Here is a 12,337-nt window from a genome sequence, read left to right as displayed (position 1 = left end):
GCATTTGGGCCCCCTGGGGTCAAGGTCAAGGTCACCGTTACTAAAAATAGAAAAATGGTTTCCGGACAATAACTTGACTTAGGAATGAGATACTGTAATCAAACTTGGTGTATAGCAAGCTTATATGAAGAACTGGGTTGGTATTGCATTTGGACCCCTTTGGGTCAAGGTCAAGGTCACCGTTACTAAAAATAGAAAAATGGTTTCCGGACAATAACTTGACTTAGGAATGAGATACTGTTATCAAACTTGGTGTATAGCAAGCTTATATGAAGACCTGGGTTGGTATTGCATTTGGACCCCTTGGGGTCAAGGTCACTGTTACTTAAAATATAAAAATGGTTTCCGGACAATAACTTGAGTTTTAGGGGGGGTATATAGGAGTCAGCTTGTCGGTCGGTTGGTCGGTCGGTCGGTCGGTCGGTCGGTCCGTCGGTCGGTCCACATCATGGTTTCCGGACGATAACTAGAGTTATGAATGAGGTATTGTTATCAAACTTGGTATATAGCAACCTTATGTGGAAAGTCCGGTTGGTATTGCATTTGGACCCTCTGGGGTCAAGGTCAAGGTCACCGTTACTAAAAATAGAAAAATGGTTTCCGGACAATAACTAGAGTTAGGAATGAGATATTGTTATCAAACTTGGCGTATAGCAAGCTTATATGAAGACCTGGGTTGGTATTGCATTTGGGCCCCCTGGGGTCAAGGTCAAGGTCACCGTTACTAAAAATAGAAAAATGGTTTCCGGACAATAACTTGACTTAGGAATGAGATACTGTAATCAAACTTGGTGTATAGCAAGCTTATATGAAGAACTGGGTTGGTATTGCATTTGGACCCCTTTGGGTCAAGGTCAAGGTCACCGTTACTAAAAATAGAAAAATGGTTTCCGGACAATAACTTGACTTAGGAATGAGATACTGTTATCAAACTTGGTGTATAGCAAGCTTATATGAAGACCTGGGTTGGTATTGCATTTGGACCCCTTGGGGTCAAGGTCACTGTTACTTAAAATATAAAAATGGTTTCCGGACAATAACTTGAGTTAGGAATGAGATATTGTTATCAAACTTGGCGTATAGCAAGCTTATATGAAGACCTGGGTTGGTATTGCATTTGGGCCCCCTGGGGTCAAGGTCAAGGTCACCGTTAGGAAAAATAGAAATATGGTTTTCGGACAATAACTAAAGTTAGGAATGAGATATTGTAATCTAATTTGGTGTAAAGGAAGCTTATATGAAGACCTGGGTTGGTATTGCATTTAGACCCCTTGGGGTCAAGGTCACCGTTACAGTGTTACTAAAAATAGAAAAATGGTTTCTGGACAATAACTAGAGTTAGGAATGAGATATTATTATCAAACTTGGGGTATAGCAAGCTTATATGAAGACCTTGGTTTGTATTGCATTTGGGCCCCTGGGGTCAAGGTCACCGTTACTAAAAATAGAAAAATGGTTTCTGGACAATAACTAGAGTTAGGAATGAGAATATTGTTATCAAACTTGGCGTATAGCAAGCTTATATGAAGACCTGGGTTGGTATTGCATTTGGGCCCCCTGGGGTCAAGGTCACCATTACTAAAAATAGAAAAATGGTTTCCGGACAATAACTTGACTTAGGAATGAGATACTGTAATCAAACTTGGTGTATAGCAAGCTTATATGAAGAACTGGGTTGGTATTGCATTTGGACCCCTTTGGGTCAAGGTCAAGGTCACCGTTACTAAAAATAGAAAAATGGTTTCCGGACAATAACTTGACATAGGAATGAGATACTGTTATCAAACTTGGTGTATAGCAAGCTTATATGAAGACCTGGGTTGGTATTGCATTTGGACCCCTTGGGGTCAAGGTCACTGTTACAGTGTTACTAAAAATAGAAAAATGGTTTCTGGACAATAACTAGAGTTAGGAATGAGATATTATTATCAAACTTGGGGTATAGCAGGCTTATATGAAGACCTTGGTTTGTATTGCATTTGGGCCCCCTGGGGTCAAGGTCACCGTTACTAAAAATAGAAAAAATGGTTTTCGGACAATAAGTAGAGTTAGGAATGAGATATTGTAATCTAATTTGGTGTAAAGGAAGCTTATTTGAAGACCTGGGTTGGTATTGCATTTGGACCCCTAGGGTCAAGGTCACCGTTACAGTGTTACTTAAAATAGAAAAATGGTTTCCGGGCAATAAGTAGAGTTAGGAATGAGATATTGTAATCAAACTTGGTGTATAGCAAGCTTATTTCAAGACCCCAGTTGCGATTACAATTAATTGAAATATTTCTTTGTACACAGTTGATAGTTTGTGTTCAAATTTTTCTTCAGACTACTTTTTTTTTCATAAAGTCAAAGTTGCAGGTGGGGGTATTAATCACCTTCAGTGATAGGTCTAGTTTCTCTTGTTTGACAAATAAAACAATATAGGATCTCACTGCCTTGCCTGATGTATTAATTACATTGAGTAAATCATTCATCATTCTAACAGTGGTTTTTCTAACTACCATTTTAGTAGTTTGTTGTCTAATGCTGATTGGTTTATTTCTACAGTCGAAGTTTTCATGTCCATTGGGACTTCTTGAAGATAATATATCTCGTCCATTTTGAAGTTTTTTTTATTGTTCTAGTCATTTTAAATTGCTTCATTTACTTTCTTTGTGATATGTTAGAGTAGTTTAGAATGATATTGATTTACAAATAGTTTGGAGAGCTTTACCATTTAACATGTCTGCTTGTTGCTGGTGATTTATTACTTTTCTTTGACTTTTTTTTAAATAAAGAAACTTGCTCTTTATAGCAGAGAGTCACTGAGTGCTACATTCTTTATTTTCATTTTCACTTGTCTGTTGCCTAAAAGGGGTATATTTTCCAGATGTAATGTGAAAAGTTTCAAATAATTATATAAATAACTTAACTTAAATATTAACTTGTCCTTTAAATAAAATGTTTACAAATCTGTGCCATTGATGTACATAATATATGAGTTAGGATGAAAGAGCAACAACAGCAACAACTTGCTAGTGCATGTGGCATATCATGTCAGCTTGGGTTATTGTATTCTGGTATTGATAGAGGCAAACAGCCTTTACTTACATACAGTATTATCTAACTATCATTAACCATCTATTACTGTAAACTTGTGATCTCTTCATATAGATCATAATATAATAAGATAGGAACTTCTCACTCACCTTCAAAATATACTTATACTTATGTAGATAATGATTATTATAACCCCACAAACGAAGTTTAAGGGGGTATATAGAAGTCAGCTTGTCAGTCGGTCCATCCGTCGGTCCACTTCATGGTTTCTGGACGGTAACAAGAGTTTGGAATGAGGTATTATAGCAACCTCATGTGGAAATCTTGGTTGGTATTGCATTTGGAACCCCTGGGGTCAAGGTCACCATTACTAAAAATAACTAGAGTTAGGAATGAGATATTGTTATCAAACCTGATGTATAGCAAGCTTATATGAAGACCCCAGTTGGTATTGCATTTGGACACCCTGGGGTCAAGGTCACCATTATTAAAAAATAGAAAAATGGTTTCCGGACAATAATTGGAGTTAAGAATGAGTTATTGTAATCAAACTTGATGTATAGCAAGCTAATGTGGAAACCTTGGTTTGTATTGCATTTTGACCCCCTGGGGTCAAGGTCACCATTACTAAAAATAGAAATATGGTTTCCAGACAATAACTAGAGTTAGGAATGAGATATTGTATTCAAACTTGGTGTATAGCAAGCTTATATGAAGACCCTGGTTGGTATTGTATTTGGACCCCCTGGGGTCAAGGTCACCATTACTAGAAATAGAAAAATGTATTGTATTTGGACCCCCTGGGGTCAAGGTCACCATTACTAAAAATAGAAAAATGTTTTTTAGTTAGGAACTTGATGTATAGCAAGTTTATATGAAGATTCTGGTTGGGATTACAATTAATGGAAATAATTCTTTGTACACAGTTGATACTTCATTTACTAGAGGTTGAGTTCAAATTTTTCTTCAGACTACTTATTTTTTAAAAAGTGAATGTTGCTGGTAGGGGTATTAATCACTTATAGTGATAAGTCTAGTATATACCTGTTACCAAACATCCTTTCACAAACCAAAGGGTTGGTCATCACTAATTTTATTTCTTGCCTTGTTAAATGTTACTTTAATCTATTTTGTCGTACATTAGTATATTCAGCCCAATTAAATGTTCATCACAGCTAGATTTAAAGAAATAATTTTCAAATAACTTCAATAATACAAAATATTATTTTCTGTTAGTTTTTAGCTCGACTTTTCTATGAAAAGGGGAGCTATCCTACTCGCCCCGGCGTCGGCGTCGGCGTTGGCGTCACACCTTGGTTAAGTTTTTCGTACCACCCCACTTTATTTCAGAAGTATTACAAGTATGGCTTTGAAACTTACCATACTTGTTCACCATCATAACCTCCATCTACAGACAAGAGTACATAACTCTGTCAAGGTTTTTGACAGAATTATGGCCCTTTTTTGACTTAGAAAGTGTATTGAGCTTGGTTAAGTTTTTTGTACCACCTCACTTTATTTCAAAACCATTGGAGGTATTGCTTTGAAACTGACCATACTTGTTTACCATCACGATCTTCATCAACAGACAAGAGGACATAACTCTGTCAAGGTTTTTGACAGAATTATGCCCCTTTTTGACTTAGAAAATACATTGAATATGGGTAAAATCCACTTATTGCCTTAACCCTTTGAGATATTGCTTTGAAACTTTTAATGCTATTTCACATCATTACCCCCATCTGTACGCAAGAGAAGGTAACTCTGTCAAGGATTTGTTTTAAAAATTAAGGCCTTTTATCGACTTACAATCTTGGTTAAGTTTTTAGTACCAGTCCACTTTTTGACTGAACTGTTTGAGATATTAATTTGAAAGTTGGAATACTTGTTTACAATCATGATTCCCAAACATGTCCAGTTTTTTTTTCTTTCTTACCAGCCCTCTTTTGACTTAAACATTTCAAACTTTGCTGCAGTGTTCAAGGGTATCACACAATTCAGTAAAATAATTCTTCACTAAATATCTTAATGCTCATGGCCATTGTTCACTTTAAAAATACAGAGATTCTTGTATTGCCTTTTACTGCAAAAACTTTTTTTATTGGCAAGCAATAAAAAAGTCGAGCGCGCTGTCTTACGGACAGCTCTTGTTAACAATTATACTCCTTTTCACTTATTTTTCAACACCTAACAACCTAAGAACACTGTGAATACACAATGCAATGGAGTGTTTGAAATTGTCATTTTTGTCAATTATAGGCTTATATGTTGCTTTATTTTTGTTGCTAGAAATTTCTTATGTAAAATGTTAGTTATCCATGGAGTTACAGCTTATGCTAATTGATGAATTTCATTTTCTTCCTTTTTCAAATATTTTTGCGATTTGCAAATATTTTTGCGATTTTCAAATATTTTTGCGATCTTAATTATTGTATATATTTATAATGGAGGTATTTATATAATTGTTTTACTATTGTTATTGACTGGTGATTGATATGTGTGTATATATAGAGACCTTCACTCTCTGGGGCAAGCTTTAACAATTAGTGCTGGAACTATTAGCTCTGTCTTTACTTGTATTGGACAGATCAATTTGAAAAGACAATCACTTGTTTGATGTTTTAAGATAATACTCATTAGAAATTCTATTAGTCATACAACATAGTAATACTGTGGGTGTGAGGGTTTTTTGTGCAGTTTTCAAGTGAACTGGTTTATAGGACTGGATATATCTTTTATCTGGTTTGATTGAATGAATCATCATGTGACATTATGTTGTAAAAATAAAAAATAATCATACAAGTTTTGTATTTAGTTCATGAATAAGAATTGCATACAAAATAAGAGAGAGTGTTAAGGCATTAGTTACTATTTTTACATTAGACTTGTGCACTACCAGATATACAGAAGTTGTTTAGTACAGTGATTTACCATGGACAAGCTTGTTATAAGTTCTGCAAACTAAATAACCCATTATACAAATGGGATGTTTGACTTTAAATTAGAAAATAACGAGGTGCATATAACATTAGCTTTGAGGACTGGTCACGTTTGAACCTGGATGTGTCCATGTCTCAGTCACAGTATGGCTATGTACTAGGGGTACCTTCAGGAGACGGGTCTGAATGGTCGGGTGGATATTGTTGCCTTCAAAATGAAGAGCTAGATATCGATCCACACTTTGCATATTTTGGATGTAACACTGAATCAGAGGTAATTCATTATAATAACTTTTAATCTTGTCAAATGTTTCCTCAGTTTATTTCTTCAGTTGTTTTTTTACTTTGTCAATGTCATAATCCCTACTTATATTACATTTCTTTCCAAATTCATTTTAATGAGACAACATTGGCTCATTAAGCTTGATGAATTGAAATTTGGTTTAAATACTTTTTAGTTTAGTTTTTAACAGGCTTCATGCTTCTTTATCTTGTAGATAAAAAACAAGATAATATTGTCATTGTGTCTGTACAGTTGATTAGATAGATTCATATTTATTTAATTGTTACTTACATGATTCATAGTAAATACATAATTATATAATACAGAACATGATCAAAGTATTTTATTTCTGGCTAGGTTATCAGTGCAATAGTATTGGAAACATTAAAACAGGAAAAATCTAATCAGGTTTATTTTAACATTAATCAAGGTCCATTTTTCTTAAACTAGTAAAGCTATTCATTTAAAACTTGGTATACATGTTGATTGTCATAAAAGAAGTCACCATGTGAAAAGAACAGTTACTGATAAAAAAAATTCTTTTGAAAATAACTGCCTCCGTGGTCGAGGGGTTAGAGTTGATGACTTCTAATCCAGTTACCTCTCTGGCATGGGTTTGATCCCGGGGAGATGCTTTGGTAGTTTAGCGCGGAGGAAGGTAGTCTAGTACTGGTGTAACTCTCCAGGAACGATGGTTATATATGACTGAAATACTGTTGGGGAAAAGGCGTAAAATGAAACAAACAAACAAACAAACAAAATGTCTCTTTCTATATTGTTTCTAACTATACAGCTCTGGTAAAATTGCATCGCCCTGGGACCCAGGAAAATGTTGAAAAATTTAATTCTGAAATAGTCCTTAACTGAGTGATTATACTATTGCACAGAGTATAAGGTAGGCATTTCCATTACAAAAGTTCTACACTAAATATGATAAGCAATTTTCTACATTATAATATAACTTAGTATATAAATATTGTAAACACGTAATTATGCTCGACCTTACATATATAATAAAAACAGAATAATGTTTTTGTATTATCTGTGTAATCTATTGGTCATAACAAGCACACAAATTTCGTGCAACTTCTAAGCTTTCACGTAGACAAGAAAGTCTTTAATTGTAAATGACAAAAGGTTAATTGAGTAGCTAATCTAACAGATATTCTGGTTGTGTGTTGTGATAACTAGATGCTATTTTTGCTTCTGTAAGATATATATCAGGATATCCCCCACTAATCCAATGTTTTCTCCATATGCCTTAACTATAAGTACAGTTCTTCATTAAATATAATGATAAAGGAAAGATAATGCTGGGAAATATCCAGTTTAATGCTTATACTTTACCAGGAAACAGACAAACAAGATGAAGAATATGAATTCTGATACATGGTATTACCATATAGTTCACTTTCTTAAGTGTTTGTCGTTAGGCAGTACCAATACAGCACACTGTCTAAATGTCAGACTTTGTTCTATATTTGTTTGTACAAAAATAAAATATGAATGCTTTTAATTTGTGACATTTTTGTTAAATCATTCTAATTTTATGATTACCAAGTTGAATCTTAATTGTTATACATCCTGTTTTAGAGATGTAAATGTATAGAAATAAAAGTAGCATATTTGTATAGAAATCAGAGGGATATAAATGTATAGAAATCAAAGAAGAATAAATTTATAGAAATCTGGGTTATTAATGTCATATAAATGGGATATAAATATAAAGAAAATCAAGCAATATTAATGTTTAGAAATCTATGTGTTAAAATGTATAGAAATCTTAGAGATAGAAATCTATGGGTTATAAATGTATAGAAATCTAAGGGATATAAATGTATAAAAATCTAAGGGATATAAATGTATAGAAATCTAAGGGATATAAATGTATAGAAATCTATGGGTTATAAATGTATAGAAATCTATGGGTTATAAATGTCTTCAAATCTAAGGGATATAAATGTATAGAAATCTTTCAGTTATAAATGTATGGTAATCTATGGTATATACATGTTGGCACTATTAGATATTGATGTAGAGAAATTTGAGAGATATAACTGATGAAATTCAAAGGTATATCAATTATTACAAGAACCATTCTTTTTATTTTTACATAGGAGAAGGATGATAATGTAAATTTTAACATTCTAAAAAATGCAGTTAAATTTCAAATGTTGATTATTTATTGGTGCAACTTCATTGGGTAACTTTTTTATTGGTTAATCTTTTATCTTTTATAATTATAATACATATACATTTTTCATACTGAAAATTTGAAAACTGAAAAACATGCTGAGAATTAACTTCTCTAAGACCAGGCTGTAAAGAATTTCTTTGTGTAACAGATCTAGTTGAAGAATCAAGTGGAAAAAACCCTGTGCTCAAAAATTTCTGATTTTTATTATACAGTTGTATGAATTTAGGACAGCATAATATGTATATGCGGGTATCAGTTGATAAGACAAAAAAGAGAAAACAAATGTTTGTTTACTCGTCTATTCTAACAGCCATATTTTAGTTTCTACAGTTCAGAGAACTGAAAAGGGGTAAATTAATAGTTAAATTGTATACATTTAAGGGGAAGGGAAAAATACAGCAAAACAAAAACAAAAAACCTCACACAACATGGCACAATGAGATATATTTCTGTTTCATAAATTTCTGAAAGGAACAATCATAAGTTTAAACTTATTTAAAATTATTTCCCAGTTTTAAAATTTCTGAAATTGTCCATCTTTAGACAGCAAAATCAATGTTTTGGTAGACAATGATCAACTGTTTGGATGACTTTATACACAAACAAAGCATATTCTTAAATGGATGCTTGGGTATTACAAGTATGTTCAAACCTTTGCTATGCCATCATATCATACTTAATACCTGTTTCGAAGTTTCTATCCCAATATGCAAGTCAAATATTGCCATATATTGCAATACTATTTTCCATGGCCATTTTATGTCAGGAAGGTAACCTATTGAGATAAGGGAATATTAAATCTCATGGAAGGTCAGTTTGATTCATTAATTCACCAATCCTTCATCAGTAAAGGTGGAAAGTGATCATATGACCTTTAAAAGTGTTGATGTGACCTGTAAACCAAACAAAACTAACAAACCAAACCAATTTTGTGTAAAAAGATGATACTTGGGGCACCTAACAGTACAGTTGGACATTTGTGATATGATCTCATCAGTGTTGGTGTAAGACAAATGAGTAGTGGATAATGGTACAAGTGAACTTTACTAGTGTAACATGTTACTTAATACCGAAACCTTTGAAATATAAAGGTAAGTTTATATACATTATAATATACTGGATGAAAAGGAAGAATTCAAAGAAACCACACAACCACATTATAATATATATAGAAATTCAAGTGTGAAAGGTAATATGTAAGTATTGGTAGACTATTCAAACATATCATAAGAAAGTACAAAAGTGTATTTATTATTCCATGGTAACATGCATTTTCTACATTACTTACAGGTATGTATATCTACATTTGTACTTTTTCTCATAATAATATTTAAAATACCAATAATACTCAACTGTATTAAACCATGATTTGTCTCTGTAAAAATCTTTTTTGTAGTTAAGCTTAACTAGGTGACATATAATTGAAAACCAGCTTTAACATATTTAATGTTTTGGATTTGCTTAAGGTCACATGACTTATATATTTATATATATTACAGGGTGCCATCCTGACGACTATGCTGGCCACCAGGAATTTTTCAAGTGAGTAAAATACTGATATCTTGAACAATATAGATTTGTATAACATAGATACTCTGGCTATTTCATTTGGAACTACAGTACACTCAGTATTGTTATATAAAATATATCTGTGCAAGAGCAATAACTCTTACTATCATACAATCATAATACATCTTTTTTCTTGCATTTATTGTATTTTGCACATACAATTTATAATTTCTTGAACTAAATCAGTTACTCTGATGTAAACATTTGCATGATAATATCCAAATAGTTATTATTTCTTCTTTGCTTTTACTGACTGTAGGATTCTAGGCAGAAATATTTACAGTTATCTAACTTGAATACTGACATTACACTTTAGATCAAGTCTAATACTGACATCTTTAGTTCACAATGGAATTTTAAGCCTGAAATTAATATAGTTTTAAAATACAACGCTTCTTTAATGAAATGCTTCTCTTTGATGAGTGTATTGTTTGTGAAGTTGACATTGATAGCGTACTCTACTACAATGTGTAAAATGCTTGTGTAATACTGTGAATATACACTAGCTTTGTAAACTATAAGCACAGACGGCTTGCTTTTAAGTGAACATAATGTATTGTTTGTCTAACTGTTTGACTGTTTGTTCCGTATTTGTTGTGTCGTCCTCGATCTATGTAATCATTTTACTAATATTCTTACTGTATGTAAAATGTTTAAAATGCTTAAGAAAGGGAGACTATTTACAAGGTACATCAAACAAAAAATTGCAAGAGTTATTTCTCTTTGAATTCTAAGACTGGGCTTGAAATGTAATGGATATCATTGTCATGCCAGTTGGTACACAATGCACTTAATGTGACTTGGCATCCTCTGCCACTGTTAAAGTAATTCTACAGTCTAGGTCATGTGGCAATAAAACAAATCTTGTCACTTTACAATATACTTAAAGGGTCTTGAAAATTAGATTAATTGACCTAAAACCAGCAGCTGTTGCAAGAATGCATCAATATTAAAATCTGCTTCATGTGGCTTAGAAAAGCTTTATATGCCTTATGACTAATTGATTGGTAAGATTAGCACTGGCAGAGACAATTGTTGACTTATAGAAAGTCCTTGCATATTTCCAGGAAACTTTTTTCTTCTCCACCTTGAAATCATTAATAGCTTATGGCAAAGTATGATATTGTAAATCTTAAGAAATCATTATTTTCTAAGATGCAGAGCTTTCAATGTCACATTATATTAACAAGTGTTTATTTCAATATAACTGTTAACAATGGAATAATACTGCTTTAACATCTCATGTATGGCACATAACAAAATGTTGCGTAATCCTAGATATGTGTATGTCAAGAAAGGTAATGTGTAATATAATACATGTTATTAAATTATTATCATCAAGGCAATATTTATGCTGTTTTTCCAAAGTTATATTTTAGTATTGTTAAAGTTTGATATTTTATGACTTAATAGCTTATACATCTGAATGAAATGTGTACATACCATGCAAAAATTATAGAACTAAGATAAAGCAGTTGAAGTGGCAATGGACGTAACCATAGAAATATTTGAGCCTTGTCACAACAAAACCAACATAATAGTTTTGCGACCAGCATGGATCCAGTCCAGCCTGTGCATCCGCGCAGTCTGATCAGGATCCATGCTGTTCGCTATCAGTTTCTCTACTTGTTATAGGGTTTGTAAGGGAACAGCATGGATCCTGATCAGACTGCGCGGGTGCGCAGGCTGGTCTGGATCCATGCTGGTCGCAAACGCATTATGTTGGTTTTGTCATGACTAGGCTCATTTTATGCCTATGTATTAAGATATTTCATTGCTGGAGCTGCCAAGTTGATGGTTGATCAAGTCAGATGAAGCTGTATGTTATGCTGTCACAAGAAGAGTTTTAAACAATTTATAGAAATATCTTTTGCAATTTTCTGATTTTTGATGTATTTAACATTTTTCTTCCAAAACATTATAGATGTTTCTCTACTTGAAACCTAAATGTTGAGAGGCTTAACTTCAGGGAAGTCATGTCATAACAACTTTCTTATTGAATGTTAAATAATATCTTAGAAAAGCATATTTTTGGAATAGCTACTTGATATTTTGATTTATTATTATACCAAATACTTCCTATTGATACAACTATAAAGTTAAAAATACGATTTTTATGGAAAAAAATGGCTGATATTTAATTTTTCAAATGTGCTTTAAACATTGCATGCAGCATTTTGCCTCATTGCAAAAAAACATACATATTATATAAACTTTATGTCTAAAGATTCATTCCTGAAATGATGATTTTATTACTATGTAAACAATTTTTTTTTGAAACCAATCAAATAGATTCACCCTGAAGTTCTGTCT

The 12,337-nt window shown here is 32.7% G+C and overlaps 1 protein-coding gene across 6 annotated transcripts in view; it reads left to right on the top strand.

Annotated features, from left to right (window-relative positions):
* LOC132733704 (calcium/calmodulin-dependent protein kinase type II subunit delta-like) overlaps nucleotides 1-12,337 on the top strand; it is a 118,229-nt gene that overhangs the window by 76,748 nt on the left and 29,144 nt on the right. For all 6 annotated transcript variants that reach the window (XM_060720370.1, XM_060720369.1, XM_060720375.1 and 3 more), the window contains one exon: nucleotides 9,955-9,997. In XM_060720370.1, coding sequence (XP_060576353.1) covers nucleotides 9,955-9,997 — 43 coding nt within the window. The remainder of the gene's footprint in view (nucleotides 1-9,954; nucleotides 9,998-12,337) is intronic.

This window comes from Ruditapes philippinarum, unplaced genomic scaffold, assembly GCF_026571515.1.
Source record: "Ruditapes philippinarum isolate M1 unplaced genomic scaffold, ASM2657151v2 ctg802_1_1_1_1, whole genome shotgun sequence".
Lineage (NCBI taxonomy): Eukaryota > Metazoa > Mollusca > Bivalvia > Venerida > Veneridae > Ruditapes > Ruditapes philippinarum.
Note: the sequence above shows the minus strand (reverse complement) of the source record. Positions and strands in the feature narration are given on the sequence as shown.